This window comes from Salvelinus namaycush, chromosome 7, assembly GCF_016432855.1.
Source record: "Salvelinus namaycush isolate Seneca chromosome 7, SaNama_1.0, whole genome shotgun sequence".
NCBI classification, from domain to species: Eukaryota; Metazoa; Chordata; class Actinopteri; order Salmoniformes; family Salmonidae; genus Salvelinus; species Salvelinus namaycush.
In genome coordinates, this window is record NC_052313.1 from 34,469,641 (window position 1) to 34,496,547 (window position 26,907).

The window sequence follows — 26,907 nt, forward strand, 5'->3', positions numbered from 1 at the left end:
CAATGTATTTAATTTCTTATCTCACAGACAATACTCAAAAGGCTTTTTATTCCTAATATGGAGTAAATATAAATAATTTATTCTAATGCGCAAATAACAGCTTGCAGAGAGTCTGTTTGGGGTGTGTCAAAGAGTGGTTCTCCTGCTCCCAGACAAACTGACAGACTGCTGTCGATACTGTAAAAGCATGGTCACACCCACACACACACACAAACAGACATACGAGCACGCAAGCACACACACACACACACACACACACACACACACACACACACACACACACACACACACACACACACAGACATACGAGCATGCAAGCACACACACACACAAACAGACATACGAGCACGCAAGCACACACACACACAAACAGACATACGAGCACGCAAGCACACACACACACACACCCACCCACACACACACCGTGTGGATTTAAAAAAAACGGGTGCCGACATTACGTAAACATCCACTCAACATTCACTCACACGCACCTCTGAACTACCTACATTGAGAATTACAAAACAAAACTGGTAACACATACAAATAAAATAAAGAAAAGAAGAAAACTATACACGAGGCTGGCACAAATCTGTTGATCCTCACTCCTTCCACCACTGCATCTCTCCTCCTCTTCCCTCCCTCCAACCAGGGTAGGGTTCTCAGAAGTGTGTGTGTGTCCCAAGCCCTCTCCAGTCCGGAGATGAAGGGGTATAATGTTCAATTAAAAAGTTCTCAGTGGCGGGTTCCTGTTACAACTGAACCACGATGCACTGACCGTCGCTTGCTGATGATGTCATCCGCTGGTCAAGCCTTCTGTCCAAAGTACTAAAACAATCCTTTGGCTTTCTTCACGTTCACCTGCTTCCAACCTGGCAACACCTCATACTCATCCCTCGACATCTCCAGAGCGTTCTACAGGGGGGCCAAATACACATTGTTACCACACAATAAACACAAAATCTGTCAACCGCTATGTCAACTCTTGTGAAATTACTTTAACGCATGAACTGCAAAAAACAATATCCACAAGTAAATTCAAGGTCACAACATGGTCAGTGGTCCAGCTCATCACTCCAGGAGCATCTAGTACAGAAAATTCACACAGCTATTACTTAGTGAGTGGAAACAGACCAAATCATGCAAGAGAGGTTTCAGAGTGAGAGTGTGTTGATCCAGACACAGAGTGAGGAGGGTGGTGAGACAGAAAGCAACACACACCGGATTATGGGTGATGTAGTTAATCAGTCAAAGTGAGGATGCTGTGTACATATCTGGGGCCACCTGTGCTCTCAATTTAAAGAACTCACCTTCCCATAAGCCCCTACACCCTGGCAGAGTTAAACACATGATGAGTCAGAGAGAGAAAATGAGGACAGAAGGGGATGAAGGGATGGAGAACATATTATTTACATAAAAACACAGACAACAAAAAGTTCAAGGAGACTGAAGGACACGTCAGTGTGACTACTGTATGGATTTTAGAAAGAAGGACTGTTTTAGACTCGTTTGCCTTGACTACCAGTGTACAATGTTCCAGTATGATCCCTGGTCACACACACTGGAGAGAGTCTCATTATTGCAGGCAAACATAGCTCAACCACAGACTGAGTAGACATACCTGTAATAATATGGTTTGAGCCAAGGCAAACCTAGACAAAAAAGTCATAATTCACCAGGGAGCTGATGGTACCGTAGGTGTGGGCGTGGCCTCACCTCAAAGTCATCATTGTCTAGGTAGATCTCCAGGCGTAGGGGGTCGACTCCCTCGGGTAGGGGCCGTGCCAGCAGGTCTGCCAGGGGGTAGGTGGTCTTACACAGCCGTGCCAACACATCCTCTACCAGAATTATCTGGTTACAAACCTCTGCCTCCTGGGACACACAAGGATATAAATACAACGTCATGGTCAGTACACACACTTTCAAAATCAATCCCATCCCTATCCTCAGTACCCTGAGGGTTGCCAATTCGAAACCTCGGGCTGGCCAGGAGGAAATCAGTCTGGAATAAGTCGGCAACAGGAGGAGTTGGTTACAATATAGATCTAATGGATATTTAGGTGGATGATAGGGATGTGTTTGGTGTAATGGGTATGGGATGGGAAACAGGTAATGGATAGGTGACCCACCCTCTCAGTGATCTCAGCTATGTCCTCTCTGTGTTCCCAGCATGGAAACATGTTGGTGAAGGTTAGAGGTTCAAGTCCCGCATGGATCAGATACGCCTTGGGTGGCTTCTTCTCATTCTTTTCTGTGGGGGGGGGGGCAACATTTTTTATGTTTAGTATAAATCAAACAGTTCCACATTGCCTCTCTCTTTTGATGATATACCTAGAACAAGGTATACCATCCTTGGCATGGTGTATGGCCAGTACTGACTGGTATGCCACTGATGAGGTGGAGCGTTCATGCGAAGGTGGTGACGTTCAACTCCTGCATTCAAACTGCACTTGAACGCATGCATGCCAATCATAAATAAGAAAAACATCAACACTGGAGAAGCTCTGGATGACCGAACAAACAAAGGCTGCCATCAGGAAAAGACAGAAAACATTCAACAGATGGGGAAAACCATGAAATGGAGAAAATACAGAAACACAGTGCAAATGCTTATCAAGGAAACAAACGAAAACTACTACAAAACTGAAATCCAGGACCAAAAGAAGAAAAATCCCAAGGAATGGTGGGACTTCATTAACAAAAGGACTGGGACCAAAGAAAACATCAGGAGAGAGCATACAGGTCGAGGGTTGAAGACGACGTGGCTGATGTTTTAAATGGCTTCTTTGCTGAGGCATGGACAAGCACTACACCTCTCGCCACCATCCCCCTGCCCATGCCTACCAGGCAGGTTGAGCTGTGCAGCAATGGCCAGATAAAGCAAGCTCTGATCAGACTCAGCCCAAGGAATGCATGTGGGCCTGATGCCATTCCAGCCTGGCTACTAAAAGAGCATGCCCTTGTCATCACACACATTGTTAACACCGCCTACCGATAGGGGACTGTTCCTGCTGCCTGGAAGACTGCCAATGTGTGTCTCATACCTAAAGTGTCAAACCCATGTACAATGAGATGAGTGTCTGGAGGCCCATCTCTAACTTCATGCCTTGGAAAAATCCAGAAGAGCTTCATCATGAAAAAACTCATGCCAACAGTCCTCTCTGAGTCCACGAACCAGTATGCCTACCTCCCAAAGCCAAGCATTACTATCCCTAGTGAAAGCCAAACACTCCTGGCTGACATCTTCAGACTCCAGAAAACCAAACAATGGTGAGGGTGTTACTTTTTGTCCAAAGCCTTTGATAGAGTAGATTACGCAAAGCTCCTGACATTGAACTGTCCAGGTTACTAGTCTGGCTCCACAGCTACACCACCGGAAGAAGGCAGAGGGTGATGGCGAATGGCACATTCAGCCCTTGATCAGAGGTGGCCTCTGGTGTGCCACAAGGGGGCATGGTCTCACCATATCGGTTTCTCCTTCACATGTCCACCCGAAAAGCTGTCTTCAGTGACACTCTGGACACTGGGTATGCAGATAATGTAGGGCTGTCCCGAGCCATACCACTAACCAGCATCCAGGAGGACACATCCATGGGCTTGGAGGTAAACCAGCTGGAAGTGTGGGACACATCCAACAACATGCTCTTGAATGGGGAAAAAGTCTGGAAATCCGGATATGATTTTTAAGAGACCCTCCACAACTTTCACCACTCGTCCTAGATGGACAGGAAGTACCAGTGGCAACAACATCCAAGTATCTTGGTTTTCATCTAGACTCTAACCTCAGTGGTGAGACACATATGGAGCAGTCAGTGAGGAAGGCCCCAAAATGCCTGCACTTTTTGACTGTTCTTGCCAGAAATGGCCTACCCACTGAAGATCTGGTCACATAATACACAACACTGGTCAGGCCTTGTCTGGAATACGGTGGAGTGTTAGTTGGATGCAACAAAAAGCAGCAGGCCCAACTTGACAGGGTGCAGAGGAGGGCCCTGTGGATCATCTCCAGAGGTGAAGCAGTCTAACCACAGCTCCCGTCACTGCAGAGCAGGCTGCAGTGCACCTGGTGAAGGAAATGTACACTCTTGAACACCCTCTGCATGACCTGCTCCCTCCAAAAAGAGGCAACTACACTACCAGGCTCCTGAAAACAACCACAAACTGTCCTGTATAAGTGCACTTACGAACCGCCTGAAAAACGACGCTCTAACCACTTTTGTCAGACTGTACAACAACTCTAGCTCATAAATGTTTTCCCTAAAATTATATTTTTAACTATCACATTTCAACATTTGTTTCCACCATGAAAACATTTCCTGTAATGTTTTAAGTGTTTAGTATTCTATTTATGCCGTGTAATATGTATTTGAAGTGATTGCGTAGCAATTTTTTTATTATGTAAATTCTACATTTCTTCAGTTTTATCTGTGAGCAAGATTCATTAAACTCAAACTCAACTAAGTCAATAGTAACACTTAATATCTTATAAGGGTTTATTTTGTTTGGTTTTGTTTCTCTTTTTTGACATTTTCAGTGGTATTGTTGACAAACACGCCCCCAGGTTCAGCCCCTGGTTCGACCGTGATCTTGCAGAGTTAGTCCACCTCAAGAATTGCATTTGGCGAAACGCTCGGCACATGCATACTCAGGGTGACTGGCTCTCGTTCAGGCAAATGAGAAATAAGTTCACTCAGGTTATCCGGAAGGCCAAAGTTAGTTACTTTAAGGGGGACGGCAGCCAAAGTTAGTTACTTTAAGGAGCAGATCTCTCTCTGTGGGTCTAACGGCAAGAAGTTATAGAAAACGGTTACTAAAGGAGAATAAAGGTCCTAAATGATGTCACCATTGCCCTTGATTCTCAGCAATGTTGTGCTGCTATTTTTATTTTCTTGGCCAAAACTTTTGATACGGTAGACCATTCCATTCTTGTGGGCTGGCTAAGGAGTATTGGTGTCTCTGAGGAGTCTTTGGCCTGGTAAGCTAACTACCTCTCTCAAAGAGTGCAGTGTATAAAGTCAGAACATCTGCTGTCTTAGCCACTGCCTGTCACCAAGGGAGTACCCCAAGGCTCGATCCTAGGTCCCACGCTCTTCTCCATTTACATCAACAACATAGCTCAGGCAGTAGGAAGCTCTCTCATCCATGTATATGCAGATGAGAGTCATGCTCAGCTGGCCCCTCCCCGGATTTTGTGTTAATCGCTCTACAACAAAGCTTTCTTAGTGCCCAACAAGCTTTCTCTACCCTTGACCTTGTTCCGAACACCTCCAAAACAAAGGTCATGTGGTTTGGTAAGAAGAATGCCCCTCTCCCCACTGGTGTGATTACTACCTCTAAGAGTTTAGGTACAAGTACTTGAGGTACAAGTAGTACAAGTAGTATGGCTAGATGGTACACTGTCCTTCTCTCAGCACATATCAAAGCTGCAGGCTAAAGTTAAATCTAGACTTGGTTCCTCTATCGTAATCGCTCCTCTTTCACCCCAACTGACAAACTAACCCTGATTCAGATGACCATCCTACCCATGCTAGATTATGGAAATATCAGTTATAGATCGGCAGGAAAGGGTGCTCTCGAGCGGCTAGATGTGCTTTACCATTCGGCCATCAGATTTGCCACCAATGCTCCTTATAGGACACATCACTGCACTCTATAGTCCTCTGTAATCTGTTCATCTCTGTATACCTGTCGCAAGACCCACTGGTTGGTGCTTATTTATAAAACCCACTCCCCCCTATCTGAGATATCTACTACATCCCTCATCCTCCACATAAAACACCCATTCTGCCAGCCACATTCTGTTTAAGGTCCCCAAAGCACACAGATCCCTGGGTCACTCCTCTTTTCAGTTCGCTGCAGCTAGCGACTGGAACGAGCTGCAACAAAACACTCAAACTGGACAGTTTAATCTTCATTCAAAGACTCAGTCATGGACACTCTTACTGACAGTTGTTGCTGCTTTACGTGATATATTGTTGTCTCTACCTTCTTGCCCTTTATGCTGTTGTCTGTGCCCAATAAAGTTTGTACCATGTTTTGCGCTGCTACGTTGTTGTCATGTTGTGTTGCTATCATGCTGTGTTATGTGTTGTTGCCTTGCTATGTTGTTGTCTTAGGTGTCTCTTCATGTAGTGTTGTCTCTTGTCGTGATGTGTGTTTTGTCCTATATTTAGATATATTTTTTGTAAATAAGAATTTTTTCTTAACTGACTTGCCTAGTTAAATAAAGGTTAAATATAACAATAAAATAGTGTTCAAGTACCTGTGCAGTACTGCAGCACCGTCTCCATGGCACACTTCCTGTCTGCGTCCCAGCGGATACGGGCAGAGCCGGGGCTCTCGCTGTCCTGGGGCCACCAGCCTTGCCACAGGTAGACCTCGTGGTGGTTGTCGACCAGGAAGAGGGCTACAGGAAGATGAACAGGAAGTAATGTCATGATAGACATACACAATGAGAGCTCCAATCTATGTGACATGTTGTAGTGTAGTCTTTAGCCATGTTGTAAGATTTTCTGGTGTATGTGTATTAGGGTTGGGCAGTATCCCGATTTTCATACCGTCATACCGTGTCTGTACTACACGGTATTACTGAATGTGCACACAAGGGGCGCTATTTTAAAAAATGTAATAATAATAATAAATACATAAAAAAATTAGGCCGGTTGGACTGCCAAATTCTCTAAAACGACATTGGAGGCTGCTTGGTGTAGAAAAAATTATATTCAATTATCTGGCAACAGCTCTGGTGGACATTCCTGCAGTCAGCATGCCAATTGCACCCTCCCTCAAAACATCTGTGGTATTGTGTTGTGTGACAAAACTGCACATTTTAAAGTTGGCTTTTATTGTCCCCAGCACAAGGTTCATCTGTGAAATTATCATGCTGTTTAATCAGTTTCTTGAAAGGTCACATGTCAGGTGGATGGATTATCTTGGCAAAGGAGAAATGCTAACTAAGAGGAATATTAACACATTTGGGCACAAAATTTGAGCATAATAAGCTTTCTGTGCGAATGGAACATTACTGGTATTTTTTTTATTTCAGCTCATGAAACCAGCACTTTACATGTTGCGTTTACATTTATGTTCAGTGTAGGTTTTCTCCATTTGCTGCAAATCAACCTGCAATAGCCACGATAGCTAGTGTATCTCTATGGAGTTATATTATTGGGGTCATCGCTATAGGACTAGCTTTCTGTTAAGATTAGGTCTCCATGAAATATACTGTCATTTCTAGAACTAGCTATATCTCTGAAATATACAGAATAATTTCCATTAACTGCAGTTTTGCAGAAAAGCACACAGCAATTGCAAGCTGTACGTACGTACATTCATAAATCCTTACGTACGTACATGCATACATACAGTTGAAGTCGGAAGTTTACATGCACCTTAGCCAAATACATTTAAACTCAGTTTTTCACACTTCCTGACATTCAATCCTAGCAAAAATTGACTGTCATAGGTCAGTTAGGATCACCACTTTATTTAAAGAATGTGAAATGTCAGAATAATAGTAGAGAGAATTATTTATTTTAGCTTTTAATTCTTTCATCACATTCCCAGTGGATCAGAAGTTTACATACACTCAATTAGTATTTGGTAGCATTGCCTCTAAATTGTTTAACTTGGGTCAAACGTTTCGGGTAGCCTTCCACGGGCATCCCACAATAAGTTGGGTGAATTTTGACCCATTCCTCCTGACAGAGCTGGTGTAACGGAGTCAGGTTTGTAGGCCTACTTGCTCGCACACAACTTTTCAGTTCTGGCCACATATTTTCTATAGGCTTTGTGATGACCACTCCAATACCTTGACTTTGTTGTCCTTCAGCCATTTTGCCACAACTTTGGAAGTATGCTTGGGGTCATTGTCCATTTGGAAGACCCATTTGCGACCAAGCTTTAACTTCCTGACTGATGTCTTGAGATGTTGCTTCAATATATCCACGTAATTTTCATTCCTCATGAAGCCATCTTTTTTTGTTAAGTGCACCAAGCCCTCCTGCAGCAAAGCACCCCCAAAACATGATGCTGCCACCCCCGTGCTTCACGGTTGGGATGGTGTTCTTCGGCTTGCAAGCCTACACCTTTTTCCTCCAAACATAACGATGGTCATTATGGCCAAACAGTTATTTTTTTGTTTCATCAGACCAGAGGACATTTCTCCAAAAAGTACGATCTTTATCCCCATGTGCAGTTGCAAACCGTAGTCTGGCTTTTTTATGGCGGTTTTGGAGCAGTGGCTTCTTCCTTGCTGAGCGGCCTTTCAGGTTATGTCAATATAGGACTCGTTTTATGTCAATATAGGACTCGTTTAGATACTTTTGTACCAGTTTCCTCCAGCATCTTCACAAGGTCCTTTGCTGTTGTTCTGGGATTGATTTGCACTTTTCACACCAAAATACGTTCATCTCTAGGAGACAGAATGCGTCTCCTTCCTGAGCGGTATGATGGCTGAGCGGTCCCATGGTGCTTATACTTGCATACTATTGTTTGTACAGATGAACGTGGTACCTTCAGGCGTTTGGAAATTGCTTCCAAGCATGAACCAGACTAGTGGAGGTCTACAAATATTTTTCTGAGGTCTTGGCTGATTTCCTTTGATTTTCCCATGATGTCAAGCAAAGAGGCACTGAGTTTGAAGGTAGGCCTTGAAATACATCCACAGCTACACCACCAATTGATTCAAATGATGTCAATTAGCCTATCAGAAGCTTCTAAAGCCATGACACCATTTTCTGGAATTTTCCAAGCTGTTTAAAGGCACAGTCAACTTAGTGTATGTAAACTTCTGACCCACTGGAATTGTGATACAGTAAATTATAAGTGAAATAATCTGTCTGTAAACAATTGTTGGAAAAATGACTTGTGTCATGCACAAAGTAGATGTCCCAACGACTTGTCAAAACTATAGTTTGTTAACAAGAAATTTGTGGAGAGGTTGAAAAACAAGATTTAATGACTCCAACCTATATGTATGTAATCTTCTGACTTTAACTGTGCATACATACATCCGTACACACACACACACACACACACACACACACACACACACACATACATACATACATACACACACACACTACCGTTCAAAAGTTTGGGGTCACTTAGAAATGTCCTTGTTTTATAAACAAAAGCACATTTTTTCTCCATTAAATAACATCAAATTGATCAGAAATACAGTTTAGACATTCTTAATGTTGTAACTGACTACTGTAGCTGGAAACGGCAGATTTTTTATGGAATATCTACATAGGCGTATAGAGGCCCATTAACAGCAACCATCATTCCTGTGTTCCAATGGCACATTGTGTTAGCTAATCCAAGTTTATAATTTAATAGGCTAATTGATCATTAGAAAACCCTTTTGCAATTATGTTCGCACAGCTGAAAATGGTTGTCCTGATTAAAGAAGCAATAAAACTGGCCTTCTTGAGACTAGTTGAGTATCTGGAGCGCAAGCATTTCTGGATTTGATTACAGGCTCAAAATGGCCAGAAACAAAGGACTTTCTTCTGAAATTCACCAGTCTACTCTAATTCTGAGAAATTAAGGCTATTCCATGCGAGAATTTACCAAGAAACTGAAGATCTCGTTCAACGCTGTGTACTACTCCCTTCACAGAACAGCGCAAACTGGCTCTAACTAGAATAGAAAGAGTGGGAGGCCCCGGTGCACAACTGAGCAAGAGTACAAGTACATTAGAGTGTCTAGTTTGAGAAACAGACGCCTCACAAGTCCTCAACTGGCAGCTTCATTAAATAGTACCCGCAAAGCATCAGTCTCAACGTCAACAGTGAAGAGGCGACTCCGGGATGCTGGCCTTCTAGGCAGAGTTCCGCAGTCCAGTGTCTGTGTTCTTTTGCCCATCTTAATCTTTTCTTTTTATTGGCCGGCCAGCATCCCGGAGCTGCCTCTTCACTGTTGACGTTGAGACTGGTGTTTTGCGGGTAGTATTTAATATATTTTAGATTAATCAAAGTAGCCACCCTTTGCCTTGATGACAACTTTGCATATATATATTCTTTTTTTTTGGGGGGGGGGGGGGGGGGGGTGAGTATAAGCAACTGCTTAAAATGTAATTAGAAGTATGACTATAAGAAATCCAAGATGTGTCAAATTATATCCAGCTCAGGGCTCAAGCGATGCATTTGGTTTGCTAACTTGCTAGCTAAGTGGCTAGATGTCAAGCTTGTAACCAAGCTTCCTGGTTACAGAAGAGACAATCAATCCCTCTTGGATAATAATCCCTTTTTTTTTTTTTTGCACAAAACAATTTAGGCAACAGAGATCTTGATCCAAGAAGGGATTGAATGTCTCTGCTGTAACCAAGAAGCTTGGTTGGTTAGCAAGTTAGCAAACCAAATGCATAGCTGAAGCACTGAGCTGGATATAATTACAGTTGACATCTTAGATCTAAAAAACATTTATGGTATTGAAAATTATACCATCTGTATTTCGAAATATACCATTATACCATACACCAGGGTATCGCCCAAGCCTAGGTTGTATGTGTGTGTGTGTGTATATCCTGTACAGTACCTGGTTGAGAGGCAGTGTAGAGGTCCTCCTGTAGGAAGGGCAGTGAGTTGACCTCCTCCGTTATTCTGGCTGGGTAGAAGAACTCCATTGCAACAAACTCTCCAGACGTACTGCTCAGCTGGTAGAGACGAGGGGTGAAGTTGAACTTCCCTGGATCTGTGGATCAAAGGTTGAAGGTCATCACATCAACCAACCAGGAGGATCATGGACTACCAGAAATAGACCCTTAATTAAAGAAAAGGACTCGAACCTTGGAGCATGCAGTCGTAGGCCTTCCTATCTCTCCTTCCCAGAGCTTCCCAGAATCCCGTAGGCTCCGCCCCCTCGTCACACTCATGGATGGTCACCTTACTGCTGCTGTGGAGCCCCGCCTCCAACGGACACCTGCATAAAAACAACTGGCTAAACACCTGTGGAACGGAACCATCAACTACACCAACTGTGACATAAATCCCGTTGACCTTGGAGCGTTCAACTAACTCATACCCAGGTACTGTATGGCTCACACACTCATGGCATGCATGCGCGCACACTGTTAAAAGACTTATGCCTGACCCAGGCTTATTGAACACAGTTATACTAATGAGATCAAACGATTCAATTGGATTGGAGACATTAACATTATTTAGACTTCAAACAAGTCATATCAGAGAGTGCTCAACATCAGTCTTCATGATGAGCCCTTTGACCTCTCACAGTGGCACGGTAGGCCATTACCCTAACCCTAACTGGACAATAACACGTCAAGGAGAATAAATGTGCCGTCTTCTGCCTGCCATGTCAGAATACTAGGAAAGAAATCGTTGTAAAGTGTTGTGAATGTTGGTACTCACTGTTCTTTGATCTTGTCGGCGGCAGTGCGCCCCACGTCGCGTGTGTGGAGCTGGGCCTTGCAGCCGTGCCACACGTACATGGTTGCTTTAGAGACGCTGAGAAGCACCATAGAGGTCCGGGAGCGCAGACTGCTGCAGTGGCATGCTACCTCCAGCAGGTGGCCCTCCACCGGGACCTCCCCCCGCACACAGTACAACCGCCAGTCATCTGATTGGGAGAGAGGAGTAAGAGGTCAGAAAGATGAAGCCCTGGGATTGTAATAACCTATATAACAATGTAATTACATAGCAGTTTCTATGTAACGAAACATTGTTACTACAGTTAATACTATGCAGTTACGTACATATGCAGTTACTATGCAGTTACGTACAAATATAACAAACACGAACATACACACAACGTACAGACACCCCCACCGATGACAGGTGAAAGACCATACATAAATCACGCCTGTGGAGAAAAATATATTTTTTCATGGGTTTCCATTGGAGTTCTACACCCCTATGCAGTTTCAAACAGGTCATATCTAATAGACAAGAGCGGAAAGATAAGGCAAGCGTATCATCCATCTCTCTCTGACACACACTCACAGAAAGAAAGAGAAAAAACAGTGGGCTGATCGCAGGAGAAAAGAGGATAGTAATAATGAGAGGGAAAGGTGTGGATGGTAACTTACTCTGTGAGTTCTCCTCCTCCTCTTCTCTCTTCCCTGCATGGACCACCATCCCTCCGTTGAAACACTGAAGGAAACATGGAGGCTCCTTCCCCTGCTGCACCTGGACCTGTAAGAGCAGAGGCGAGAGTGGTTACATACACACACGGACAAGGAGGCACGCGCACACACCGATGACTGTATATATGAATGGACAAAGCCATCGATGACATGACACCATTCATTCCTATGTGAAGACTCAACAGCGCATTGAAGGCAAATGGTTGTTAAGATGGCGTGCATCTCATGGAGACATAACATGAAAAGTTTGAGCTACTCCAGGAAGTGACATTGTAGGCTAAATCAGTGCCGCCCCTTCTTATTGAGTAATTCAAGTTGAAGGCCGACCGGGGTACTGCAGGCTGCAATTAGTAACTAAATTATCCTTATAACTTATTCTGAATGCATTTTTAAATGTTTTTTATAAATCGGTTCAATGACATACATCTGGGGTAATAGAAGCAATTATTGGTACCATGATTGTCTTACAGAAAATATTGACATTTTTACATTAACTATAATGGGGATCCTGTTTTCTGCTAACAATGCCTGCAGTACAGCCTTTAACTTCAATGAGAGGGGGCAGTCATTTTCCCCTGGCGCGCGCATGAAATGCACACACACACACACACACACTACCTGTGCTCCTCTCTCCTCGTCCAGTTCAACAGTCATTAGCGCTGACGTTCCCTTCTCACTGACGGTAGAATTCCGGCCCTGCCAGAAGAAATAGGAACACTTCTCCTTCCCAGCTCCTGCGCTCCTCACCGCGTCCGGATTCTGCCTCTTCCCAACTAGGATCAACAGACAGAGACATGGATTCACAAACAACTCGAATGAGCAACTATAAATAGTTGTGACATACTGTTATGAGACTCGAAATTGAGCTCAGGTGCATCCTGTTTCCATTGACCATCCTTGAGATTTTTCTACAACTTGATTGATTGTAGATTGTAGAGGATCCTCTTAAAGAAGAAGTTACAGGTCTGTGAGAGCCAGAAATCTTGCTTGTTTGTAGGTGACCAAATACTTATTTTCCACCATAATTTGCAAATAAATTCATAAAAAATCCTACAATGTGATTTTCTGGATTTTTTTTTCTCATTTTGTCTTTCATAGTTGAAGTGTACCTATGATGAAAATTACAGGCCTCTCTCATCTTTTTAAGTGGGAGAACTTGCACAATTGGTGGCTGACTAAATACCTTTTTGCCCCACTGTATTCCCACAGTTGACAGTGCATGTCAGAACAAAAACCAAGCCATGAGGTCGAAGGAATTGTCCATAGAGCTCCAAGTCAGGATTGTGTCGGGCACAGATCTGGGGAAGGGTACCAACTTTATACAGCATTGAAGATTCCCATAAACACAGTGGCCTCCATCATTCTTAAATGGAATAAGTTTGGAACCAACAAGACTCTTCCTAGAGCTAGCCAAACTGAGCAATCGGGGGAGAAGGGCCTTGGTCAGGGAGGTGACCAAGAACCCGATGGTCACTCTGACAGAGATCCAGAGTTACTCTGTGGAGATGGGAGAACCTTCCAGAAGGACAACCATCAGGCCTTTATGGTAGAGTGGCCAGACGGAAGCCACTCCTCAGTAAAAGGCACATGACAGCCCGCTTGGAGTTACCCAAAAGGCACTTAAAGGACTCTCAGACCATGAGAAACAAGATTCTCTGGTCAGATGAAAACAAGATTGAACACTTCGGCCTGAATGCCAAGCGTCACGTCTGGAGGAAACCTGGCACCATCCTTACGGTGAAACATAACCAAGAAAAATCTAGGCTGTAATCACTGCTTCAACAAAGTACTGAGTAAAGGGTCAGAATACTTATGTAAAAGTCATATTTCCATTTTATATTTTTAATACATTTGCAAAAATGTCTCCAGGTGACTGTCACAGGGAAGGAAGACCCAGAGTTACCTCTGCTGCAGAGGATTGGTTCATTAGAGTTACCAGCCTCAGAAATTGCAGCCCAAATAAATGCTTCACAGAGTTCAAGTAACAGACATCAACTGTTCAGTGGAGACTGCGTGAATCAGGCCTTCATGGTCAAATTGCTGCAATAAAACCACTACTAAAGGACACCAATAAGAATAAGAGATTTGCTTGGGCTAAGAAACACGAGCAATGGACATTAGACTGTTGGACATCTGTCCTTCGTCTGATGAGTCCAAATTTGAGATTTTTGGTTCCAACCGCTGTGTCTTTGTGAGACGCAGAGTAGGTGAACAGATGATCTCCGCATGTATGGTTCCCACCGTGAAGCATGGAAGAGGAGGTGTGATGGTGCTATGCTGTGACACTGTCTGTGATTTATTTAGAATTCAAGGCACACTTAACCAGTAAGGCTACCACAGCATTCTGCAGCGATACGCCATACCATTTGTTTTGCGCTTAGTGGACTATAATTTGTTTTTCAACAGGATAATGACCCAACACACCTCCAGGCTGTGTAAGGGCTATTTGACTAAGAAGGAGAGTGATGGAGTGCTGCATCAGATGACCTGGCCTCCACAATCACCCGACCTCAACCCAATTGAGACAGTTTGGGATGAGTTGGAAAAGCATTCCAAGTGAAACTGGTTGAGAGAATGCCAAGAGTGTGCCACGCTGTCATCAAGGAAAAGGCTGGCTACCTTGAAGAACCTAAAATATTTTTTGATTTGTTTAACACTTTTTTGGTTACTACATGATTCCATATGTGTTATTTCCTAGTTTTAATGTCTTCACTATTATTCTACAATGTAGAAAATAGTAAAAATAAAGAAAAACCCTGGAATGAGTAGGTGTGTCCAAACTTTTGACTGGAACTGTATATATTTTTTTATTATTATTATTTTTCTTTTTTGAATAGCACCCCTTGTGTGCACATTCGGTGTATCTGTGAAATCATATGCACGACAATGGTACGTCAGTGTGCCTGTATCTGTGTACTATGTAAGATAGATGAAAGATAATACTCTATTACTGTAATCGGCTGGCATGTTTAGCAGCCCATACATTGACAGGTCCTATGGTCTCTCTCTCTCTCTCTGTGCGGAAGAGAACTAGCCGTACTACTGCTAACCACTAAAACTAATCACAGCCACTTGCCAGCGCCCCTTTCGAACTCTCTTCCCACTAGTAGTGATATGAATTACTGTTTGGTTGCACTGGGCTGGCCCTGCCATGCCAAATTATAGAACATGGATTCCTACAGGGAGCTAGGCTTTTGAACAGCACGGTCGGTATCCATGAGTTTATGTGATGGTTAATTATTACCCTAACATAGCGAGGGAGAGGAGGGGGGAGGGTGACAGGGGGCAATCTTTATATGGTCTTTACATGGAGAAGAAAAGTGTATAAATCAAGGAGGATATGTTCAAGCTTACTCAAAGGTCAGTTGCGCTCAGTCTAAGAGAGGGACACAGGGTGTCTTTCCGTTAAATAACCAAGGTAAAAATCCAGATTTCAAACACCTGCACTGGTTTAGGGTGTCATCAGCGACAGTAGCAAAAGAGAGACAAAAAATAAATAAATAAAATAAAAAGAGAGCGCGAGAGAGAACGAGAAAGAGAGATAACTTTGTGGTGTGTGATGGTGTAGAGATGTGGGCAACGGTGGGTCGATACTAACCTGCTGTGCTCACCATGTACTTCCATTTCACCACATAGGTGTCTCCCTCATGGAACTGTCCGATGCTCTGCCTGGGCAGCCGGCTGTAGGATATGAGATATACTTTGTCAATTGTCCTTTAACCCAACCGCACAGCGTCACACACATAGTACGCATCCCAAATGGCACCCTATTCCTTATACAGTGCCCTATGGGCCCTGCTCAGAACTTACATGTAGCGCATTATGTAGGGAATATGGTGCCATTTCCTACACAGCCATACACACCCACCTGTAGTCAAACTCTAGTATGTGCCAGATGTCCACGGCGGTGGTGCTGATCTCAAAGTGCCTGCGGTCATCCCCCGCCACCGGGCCATAGCCCCGGCCCAGGTCCACCCCATCCAACACCGTACGAACCGGGGTCTGGAGCAGCGGCAGCATCAGGGAGGCATCATAGGCCCGCATCATGTTCTGTTCCGGGCTCTGCTGCTCCTGGGGGGAGGGGAAAGCAACAAAAAGGGTTTAGAAAGAGAAGGGTGAGTAGGGAGGTTAAGATGCGTGTGATGGTTGTTGTGAGGGAGGAGAGGTGGAAATGGGCGATGGGTTGTTGGAACAGAATTAGGTTTTGTTGTCTTGTCTAATTTTGTATGATTTGGTCGGTATTATGGCTTACCTTCTAATAAGGAATGCTTGAGAAGCTACAGGACAAAGGTTTGTAAGGAGGTGAACGAAATAAAATGTGTTAAAAACTTTTTGGAGCTGTACCTTGTTGTTTTCGTTGAGGTGCTCATGGCCGTTCTTGATGGTACCTTTCTTCTTGGAGTCTGTCCAGTCCAGGAACTTCTCCTTGAACAGGGTGGTCTCGTTGTGTTGCGTCAACCTTCCAAACATAGCCCAGTCTGGACGGCCCTGGCCTTTCCTGCACTCGACAGAGGGAGATAGAGGACAGATGGAAAGGTCCAAGTTGAAATGGGAGAGGAGAGGTAGAGAGGTAAAATAGTTGGAATGGGAGAGGTAGAGGTAGAGGTGGAGAGGACAGAGGCTATTTGTAGCTTTTAATTTGATATTTTATTTAAAGGCCCAATGCAGAAGTTTTATATCAATAACATGTCTGTAAAAGATTCCCATTTAAAATGGCAAACTTTTTTTTAAGCAAAAAACTATTTCTCAAGCAATAATTTTGCTAGAACTTTCAGAGTGGTCTGAGTGGGGAGGGGAAAACTAGCTGTTATTGGCAGAAAGGAACTCTCTTTCTTATTGGTCTATTAACCAATTTACCACATGATGATGTCACTACGGAGAGCCAAAACACCTGCACATTCAAACCTGCTGATTAGAAGGTCCTGTGTAGATTGTATTTTCAACCAACAACTATCAGGAAATAACACTGATAAAAAGTTCACACAGCTGTTGTACAATATGATATAAAACACAGGAAAAAAATATGTTAACCTTTATTTTTCCAGGCATATAAGTTCAGAACTATTTCATATTTCCAATGACAACATGGCAAGTGCGATTAAAGAAGCCTACCAACTTGTCCATGGGCATAGAGGCAGAGACAGGTTGTTTCGTGCAGAGCGGAGCAATGACACTACTGCCCATTCATAGGAGTATCCCCTAGCCTCTTAGCTGTTTACACATAGTGGAATACTTGGCTAGGGTACCTATTGGAGGGGGGCATGTTGTACAACCTGTACTCACCTGGGTGGTTTTAAGAAGGCAGCTCAAAGTTATTTGTAAACGCAAATTAACTGAAAGTGGTGGACTTTAAAGAGAAATGTTTTCATGGTAATTATTATACTTTGTGTGTTGCGTGTTTGTGTGGGAGACAGAATATGAGTGGATATATAGCTGGGTATGAGTGTCTGAAACATACCTGAGTATAATTGTCTGTGAGCCATACCTGGGTATGAGTGAGTTGCACTCTCCAGGGTCCAGGGGGTTAATGTCACAGTTTGTGTAGTCGAAGGTTCCGTTCCACAGGTGTTTAGCCAGCTGGAAGGCAACTTTTCTCTGGGCCAGAGTCACCTCCTTACCGTGCCACACATACACCTCACTGCCAAAGTCAAACACCAACACCTATAGGAGAGCAGAGCAGAGAGGCAGCAATCAGTACCAGTACAATGCTATTATGCACTTCAGCTCAAAATGGTCATTTGGAAGTGAGGAACTGTAGCAGGTCAGGTCAGAGTAGTGTACCTGTCAGTGTCTAACAATCTCTATTAAGGAGTTACAGCAGTGTCTGATCAGCCAGGTTCCTTTTTCTCTCTCTGTCTTAACTGGATTGGGATCCAGTCAGAATGGAAATCTAAATCCAGCCCAAACAATGTTAGTAGAAGTAATGTCTGACCTGTTTGGGGCTGAGCAGCGTGCATCGGGGAACCTTCCCCCAGAAGTCATCATCGGGGACCAGTTTGTCGTCCACTAGGCGGTAGATGCAATTGGTTTCTACGACGGCGCTCTCATACAGCTCATCCTCGTCTGGTGTCCCCGCGGCTACAGGAAGAACACAGGAAGTTAGAAATTGTCATGAAATTTCATAAAACTATCATCAATGTCAGAAACTGACGATACCGGGAAAACAGGGAAGCCTTTCTGGGTACCACTTCAGTTGGAAGGGCACCTACATAAGGACTTCAGAACACATTCATAACCCCTACATATCACATTCATAAGAAGTTGCTACTAATTTGGGATTGCTATTACATAGCAAGACAAAAGGGGCGTCCGCCAAACGGATTAAAATATGAACAGACAGTTAAGCCTTACACTGGTAGCTGGTCTGTCCACCCAGAATCTTCCAGAACTCCTTGGCAGCGTAGCTGTGTGTGTTGATACCCTCCTCGATCAGCTCTACATAGTTGGCACGGCAGCCCAGATCTCTCTTGGTCTGGATGAACTGGGCCAGCTCAGCAGCCTGAGAAAGAAAGACACAGACAATAAGAAAACGGTTCCTTCGAGGACTAAAATAAGTAATTCACCACTGATGATTTGATGTGTCATTGTTCGACAGTTAGATATTTAGCTATTGGTAAATAGATATGTTCTTAAGAAGCATATCCTGAGATGGGCCTCCTATGCAAGAGTTTTGAACAAACCCCCAGGGGTTTTTGTAGGTTGACAAAGTGTAGTCAACTTTGTTCTAAGGGCTGAAAGAATCTGTTTGGTTTAGGGCAGATCAGATCTGATTGGTTTCTAAAAGGTCAATGGGCATCTAGCAGATGCACAACTATTAAAAACATTAAAAAAAAAAAGGTTTTAACTGAGAATCTTGTAAATAAAACTACTTGTAACATTTTTTATGCTACTTGCTCCTAACAATGCAGTAAAATAAAACATTTTAATTTAAAAAATACAACAAATCAAGAAATCTCGGAATCCAATTAACAACCCAATTAGCACTAACAGTAATCCAAATTCAATCTATACATATATACACTGGATGAATTTACACAACATATACTAAGAATGATATGTACAGCAGTAGATAGAGTGGGCTATGTCAAGGATCCAGTATATAAATACATATACGGTGTATATAAACAGTAACTAAAATGCAATGTACAGTAGTAGAAATATTAGAATGAGCCATGACGAGAATGCAGTATTTACTGTAAATACACAGTACACAACCCCATGGCAAAATGGATAGAATTGCAGGAAATTTGCTTCCTAACCCGAGTCAAGAATATAAATATGCTATATGAGTCATGACCAAAAGTATGCGGACACCTGCTCGTCGAACATCTCCTTCCAAATCCATGGGCATTGATATGGAGTTGGTCCCCCCCTTTGCTGCTATAACATCCTCCACTGGAAGGCTTTCCACTAGATGTTAGAACATTGCTGAGGGGACTTCCTTCCATTCAGCCACAAGAGCATTAGTGAGGTCGGGCACAGATGTAGGGCGATTAGGCCAGACTCCCCGTCGGCGTTCCAATTCATCCCAATGGTGTTCGATGGGTTGAGGTCAGGGCTCTGTCAAGTTCTTCCACACCGATCTCGACAAACCATTTCTGTATGGACCTCGCTTTGTGCATGGGGGCATTGTCATGCTGAAACCGGAAAAGGCGTTTCCCCAAACTGTTGCCACAAAGTTGGAAGCACAGAATCGTCTATGGGGTATGTTACTGAGTATGTTACAGTCCCTTATGTCTCTCTGAAAGGAGATCCTCGCCCTGAGCTAGTCTACTTTATTGTCCAGGGACTGAACGTCAGCAAGAAATATACTCAGAAGCGAGGGATGGTTTGTTCGCCGCCTGAGCCTGACAAACACCCCACTTCTCCTCCATCTTCTCCAGCATCAAAGTTTTTGTGCAGCACCCGGGATGAATGGGGCTGCCTCAGGAAGTCTAGACAAAGAAGCCAGGTCAGGAAAGTCGAATTTCTGGTGAGTGACCGCAATCTAACATCCCAAAAGTTATTTTCAAAAAGTAGGTAATAATACTAAAAACATTCACAAAAATAATGTAAGAAATAACACACACAAATTTTTGCAAAGTTAGCTAGGAGCTAAAAACAGGGTGACCATGTTTGTCAGCACCATCATTTCTAAAGAGCATAAGAGTCAAATGTAGCACGCTAGCAGCAACCAATCGAATTTGTTCTGCCCTAAACCAATCAAATTATTTCTGCCATTAGAACAAAGTGGACTACACTTTATGTCAATCTGCTTGGGGTTTTATAGTCTGAATTATAGTTTTTTTTAATAGAATTTTAGAATGAAGTCTGTGTTCCTCCTGGCCATACAGAGTTTAGAGTTCAGTTTGAGCAGAGTATGTCTAAAACAATGGCTCTAGGTCTGGGTTGATGTGTCACTGTGTGGCTTCCTGTTACTGCAGCTCCCCACACACACACACACACTTCCTGTGTTGCTAGCTCCCACTACAATGCAGTACATTAATCAAAAATAACAAGCAAAATAGTATTTACTTCCTACACGTGATGTAGCACACGCCTAATAATAACAAAGTCCCTTTAAACCTCACTGACAGATGGTTACTCGCGTTCATCTATGGAGTATAGAAACATACCTAATGTAACTTTTGTAATGTAAATTTTCCATATGCATAAAAGGCGTATTTCTCTAAAAATGTTGTGCTCAAATTGTTTTGCATTCCACAGGCCACAACCAACAGCCTGATCAACTCTATGCGAAGGATTTGTGTCGCTGCATGAGGCAAATATTGGTCACACCAGATACCGACTGGTTTTCTGATCCTCGTCCCTACCTTTTTAAAAAGTTATTTGTGACCAACAGATGCATATCTGTATTCCCAGACATGTGCAATCCATAGATTAGGGCCTAATGAATTTATTTAAATTGAGCTACTTCCTTATATAACTCAGTAAAATCTTTGAAATTGTTGCGTTTATATTTTTGTTCAGTATAAATAAGACAACACTGAGCAGCAATCCTTACAATATATGTATGACAACATTGGTGCATGTGTTTTGATCAGTGTGTCTGATAAGCCTGTACTTTTATCATGTTACCCCTGCTCATGAACCAAATTTCCCTCTAGGGACAATAAGTTACATATAACACCAAGAGCAAGAAGACTGAATGAAAATTAACATGGCAGACTCACCTTGGCCTTCTCGATGACGTTGGCAAACTCTCCGGTCCAGACAAAGCAGTGATGGGGAGTGATGAGCAGAAAGCAATCCCCGCTGTTTAGAGAGGACGCTCTGGGCTCCACTAGTCTGGTCTGGACGTGCCGTCGGCCTGGTTATTATAAACCAGACAGAAACAAACAAACACAGACAGACAGGCATATATTATCAAATGTTTTGATCTTGATTTTAACGGCATTTAAGAAGAAATCATTAATAGAGTCATTAACAGGGCTCGGGTCAAAATAGTGCACTATATAGGGAATATGGGTGCCATCTTGGACATACCCTAAGGGTGTTTTTAAGATTAGAATACCACTTTAAATGTGGTCTGGTTGGTCTTATTGGATTTGGGCTGGATTAGGGAGGGGGGGGAGGATTGGCGGGACAGGCTAGCCCAGGGTAGAGCGAGGTGACCTGGGTAACATGATTAAGCACCACAGCTGCATGGAAGAGGTGTAGAGAAGGAACCAAAACAACCACAAAAAAACACAAAAACATCCTCTGGAAAAGAAAGGACACCCTTGAAGAGCATCCTTCGTTGCTTTGGGTAAAAATTGCCAATTAGGCCATTTTTCTCTGTGGACCCAAGCACAGCAGCACTAGGAAATGGGTTACTACTGTGACAGATGTGGCTGCAATAAGCAGTGCAAACAGGCACAACGTACACAATCCTTTCTTCTTTCCCCAGACTAGAAGACAACAAGGACAAAACAATGATATCATTTAGTCAATTAACATGCAGCAGCAGACAGCCATCTGCATCCCAAATGGCACCCCATTCCCTTTATTCCCAAAGGGCTCTGGTCAAAAATAGTGCGCTATATAGGGAATAGGGTGCCATTGAGGATGTAGCCAACGTTTTGCTGCTCACTGTTCTGGATGGTTTGCCTTAGCATGCTTGTTATAGGCTACAGTCTCCTTGATACATGGAAGATGTGCTTCCTGCCCTCAATATCTGTCTAATCTAGGCGAATGACCTCTCTGATGACTGAGGCTGCATCCCAAATCCCAAATCCCCTACATAGTGCACTACATAATGAATAGGGAGCCATTTGAGACACAGCCTGAGATATTTTTCTCCTCAATGTGACGCGACAGTCAAAGAAAACACTGCCTTCCTTCTTTGTGAAGATGAAACCATTATCAGAATACTACACATAAATGATTACTCCAGTCCCTTTCTTGTCATTGTAAGATGATATACTATGAGACTGTCTGTTACTTTGTGTGAAATGTGTTTGGGATTCCAGCTCAGATTTATCCTCTAAACGGTTGCGTTTACTGTAGCATTGTTGACCTGCATGTCTCTCCAAAGAACTACTAGGAAATGGCAGTGGAGGGAGTGCGTGGTTGGTTTCAAGGCCGTTTCTTTATTTAACCTTGACTTTGATAGGGAGTCATGCTGAGACCAAGGATTATTTTACAGATGAGCCCTGTAATTACAGAAATACAAATGAATAAATATAAAAAGCAAAACAGATACAAAGCAATCATAGAAAACAAATACTCTTCATTCAAAATATCCTCAACAAGAACATTTCTCTAGAGCAGTGGTTCCTAAACTTTTTATAGTCCCGTACCCCTTCAAACATTCAACCTCCAGCTGAGTACCCCCTCTAGCACCAGGGTCAGCGCACTCTCAAATGTTGTTTTTTTGCCATCATTGTAAGCCTGCCACACACACATACAATACATTTATTAAACATAAGAATGAGTGTGAGTTGTTGTCACAACCCGGCTCGTGGGAAGTGACAAAGAGCTCTTATAGGACCAGGGCACAAATAATAATATAATAATCAATAATTTTGCTCTTTATTTAACCATCTTACATATAACACCTTAATTGTTCATCAAAAATTGTGAATAACTCACCACAAGTTACTGAGAAGGATGTGCTTGAAAGGATGCACATAAATCTGCAATGTTGGATTGTATTGGAGAGAGTCTCAGTCTTAAATCATTTTCCACACGCAGTCTGTGCCTGTATTTACATTTCATGCCAGTGATGGCTGAGAATCCACCCTCACATTGGTACTTGGTTGCAAAGGACATGGCGATTTGCCAAGGCAGGATACTCTGAGCGCAGGCCAATCCAGAAATTTGGCAGTGGCTTCTGATTAAATTACATTTTCACAGAACCGATTGTTGCAATTTCAATGAGTCTCTCTTGTTCAGATATCGGTAATTGGACTGGGGGCAGGGCATGAAAAGGATAACGAATCGAGTTGTTTGTGTCATCCGTTTCAAGAAAGTGCCTGCGTAATTGCGCCCCCAACTCACTCAGGTGCTTCGCTATATTACATTTGACATTGTCCGTAAGCTTGAGTTCATTTGCACACAACAAAATCATACAATAATGGAAAGACCTGTGTTGTCTTTGTTAATGCAGACAGAAGAGCTCCAACTTCTTAAATCATAGCCTCAATTTTGTCCCGCACATTGAATATAGTTACGGAGAGTCCCTGTAATCCTAGATTCAGATCATTCAGGTGAGAAAAAACATCACCCAGATAGGCCAGTCGTGTGAGAAACTCGTCATCATGCAAGCGGTCAGACAAGTGAACATTATGGTCAGTAAAGAAAACTTTAAGCTCGTCTCTCAATTTTAAAAAACGTGTCAATACTTTGCCCATTGACAACAAACAATTCTGTATGTTGTAAAAGCGTTACATGGTCGCTGCCCATGCAAGATGGCGCCGACAGAGATGGTCGCCTCGCTTCGAGTCCTAAGGAAACTTTTTTTTAAAATGTATTATTTCTTACATTGTTACCCCAGGAAATCTTAAGTCGTATTACATACAGCTGGGAAGAACTATTGGATATAAGAGTGACGTCAACCAATATTACGACCAGGAATACAACTTTCCCGAAGTGGATCCTCGGGGGTAATACACTCGATCACTACTACTCTAACTTCCGTGATGCATACATATCCCTCCCCCGCCCTATCTCCAGTGACTAGAACCATTCAACGCTGGTCTGACCAATTGGAATCCACGCTTCAAAGTTGGTTTGATCACGCGGACTGGGATATGTTCCGGTCAAACTCAGATAACGACATCGATCTATACGCTGACTCGGTGAGTGAGTTTATAAAGAAGTACATTGGAGATGTACCCACTGTGACTATTAAAACCTACCCTAACCAGAAACCGTGGACGGATGGCAGCATTTGCGCAGAACTGAAAGTGCGAACCACCGCATTTAACCATGGAAAGAGGTCTGGGAATATGCCTGAATATAAACAGTTTAGTTATTCCCTCTGCAAGGCAATCAAACAGGAGAAATGCCGGAACAGGGACAAAGTGGAGTCGCAATTCAACAGCTCAGCCACGAGACCTATGTGGCAGGGTATACAGGAAATCACGGACTACAAAAAGAAAACCAGCCATGTCACGAACACCAACGTCACGCTTCCAGACAAACTAAACACCTTCTTTGTCAGTGCCACCGTTGCGGCCCGCTAACAAGGACTGCGCCCCCCCCCCCCCTCTCCTTCTCCGTGGCCGATGTGAGTGAAACATTTAAACGTGTTAACCCTCGCAAGGCTGTTGGCCCAAACAGCATCCCAAGCCGCGTCCTCAGAGCATGTGCAGACCAGCTGGCTGGTGTGTTTACAGACATATTAAATTGCTACCTATCCCAGTCTGCTGTCCCCACATGCTTCAAGATGGCCACCATAGTTCCTGTACCCAAGAAGGCAAAGATAACTGAATGAAATGACTACCGCCCCGTAACACTCACTTTTGTCATCATTAAGTGCTTTGAGAGACCAGTCCAGAATCTTATCACCTCCATGTTACCCGGCCACCCTAGACCCACTTCAGTTTGCATACCACCCCAAAAGGGCCACAGACGATGCAATCGCTATCACACTGCCCTATTTTAATTATTATTTTTTGTTTAAAACTTCTTGTCAATATGGGGGCGCTGTTTCCACTTTGTAAAAGATCGTGCCCAAATTAAACTGCCTCGTACTCTATTCTAGATCGTACAATATGCATATTATTATTACCATTGGATAGAAAACACTCTCAAGTTTCTAAAACCGTTTGAATTATATCTGTGAGTAAAACAGAACTCATTTTGCAGTAAACTTCCTGATAGGAAGTGAAAAATCTGAAATCGAGGCTCTGTTCCAGGGCCTTCCTATTCAATTGCTTGAAATCTATGGATATACATGCACTTCATACGCCTTCCACTAGATGTCAACAGGCAGTGGGAGGTGGAATGGGGTGTCTAGCTTGATCTGAGGTCGAACAAGAGCTCTTGGAATGACGTGACCACAATTTCCTTTGTCTACCAAGGCGCGGGAAGGACATCAGCATTGGCTTCTGAAAAGCGTTCGGTATAGACGGCTAATATCTCCGGCTTTGATTTTATTTGATACATGTGATAATATCATCGTAAAGTATGTTTTTTCAATATAGTTTTATCAGATTATTCAACGTTTATTGGGAGTTTTGGAGTTTTCCGTTCTCTGCGTTAGGTGAAGATGGACATCTTCGCGCCACTTGGCTAGCTAAGGTTGCTAATTCGACAGGAGAGAAGGACATTCTAAAACCAAACAACGATTTATTCTGGACAAAGGACTCCTTGTACAAGATTCTGATGGAAGCTCAGCAAAAAGTAAGAACAATTTATGATGTTATTTCGTATTTTGTGTGAAATGTTTAGTCCTATTCTCCGCCCTTATAGCGGGCGCTGTCTCGCAATAACGCAAGCTGTATGTCGTACTAAAGATTTTTTTAAATAACTAACACAGCGGTTGCATTAACCTCTAATTCCTCCCAAACCCGGATCCGGGAGCACCCCCATCAGTAAAAAAGCTGACTAGCATAGCCTAGCATAGCGTCACAAGTAAATACTAGCATCTAAATATCATGAAATCACAAGTCCAAGACACCAGATGAAAGATACACATCTTGTGAATCCAGCCATCATTTCTGATTTTTAAAATGTTTTACAGGGAAGACACAATATGTAAATCTATTAGCTAACCACGTTAGCAAAAGACACCACTTTTTTTACTCCACAATTTTTTTACTGCATAGGTAGCTATCACAAATTCGACCAAATAAAGATATAAATAGCCACTAACCAAGAAACAACTTCATCAGATGACAGTCTGATAACATATTTATTGTATAGCATATGTTTTGTTAGACAAATTTGCATATTTCAGGTATAAATCATAGTTTACCATTGCAGCCACCATCACAACTCTCACCAAAGCGACTAGAATAACTACAGAGAGCAACGTGAATTACCTAAATACTCATCATAAAACATTTCTGAAAAATACACAGCGTACAGCAAATGAAAGACAAACATCTTGTGAATCCAGCCAATATTTCAGATTTTTTAAGTGTTTTACAGCGAAAACATAATATAGCATTATATTAGCTTACCACAATAGCCAGAAACACAACACCATTTACCAGCAGCAAAGGTTAGTGATCGTAACAAGCAAGCAAAAGATATATAATTTTTGACTAACCTTCATAAACTTCTTCAGATGACAGTCCTGTAACATCATATTACACAATGCATATAGGGTTTGTTCGAAAATGTGCATATGTAGCGGCACAAATCGTGGT

The 26,907-nt window shown here is 43.0% G+C and overlaps 1 protein-coding gene across 1 annotated transcript in view; it reads right to left on the reverse strand.

The window, feature by feature from the left end:
* Positions 1–406: 406 nt before the first annotated feature.
* The window catches only part of LOC120050703 (supervillin-like), a 97,027-nt gene continuing 70,526 nt past the window's right edge, over positions 407–26,907 (reverse strand). The window contains exons 27-43 of the mRNA XM_038997274.1: positions 21,280–21,416; positions 18,458–18,605; positions 18,039–18,184; positions 17,592–17,767; positions 16,451–16,604; positions 15,975–16,177; positions 15,705–15,787; positions 12,725–12,879; positions 12,050–12,155; positions 11,373–11,580; positions 10,790–10,923; positions 10,540–10,695; positions 6,260–6,403; positions 2,127–2,248; positions 1,714–1,869; positions 1,308–1,328; positions 407–912 (exon numbers count right to left, since the gene is read on the reverse strand). Of these exons, the coding sequence (XP_038853202.1) occupies positions 826–912; positions 1,308–1,328; positions 1,714–1,869; positions 2,127–2,248; positions 6,260–6,403; positions 10,540–10,695; positions 10,790–10,923; positions 11,373–11,580; positions 12,050–12,155; positions 12,725–12,879; positions 15,705–15,787; positions 15,975–16,177; positions 16,451–16,604; positions 17,592–17,767; positions 18,039–18,184; positions 18,458–18,605; positions 21,280–21,416 (2,336 nt within the window). The 3' untranslated portion in view covers positions 407–825. The remainder of the gene's footprint in view (positions 913–1,307; positions 1,329–1,713; positions 1,870–2,126; positions 2,249–6,259; positions 6,404–10,539; positions 10,696–10,789; positions 10,924–11,372; positions 11,581–12,049; positions 12,156–12,724; positions 12,880–15,704; positions 15,788–15,974; positions 16,178–16,450; positions 16,605–17,591; positions 17,768–18,038; positions 18,185–18,457; positions 18,606–21,279; positions 21,417–26,907) is intronic.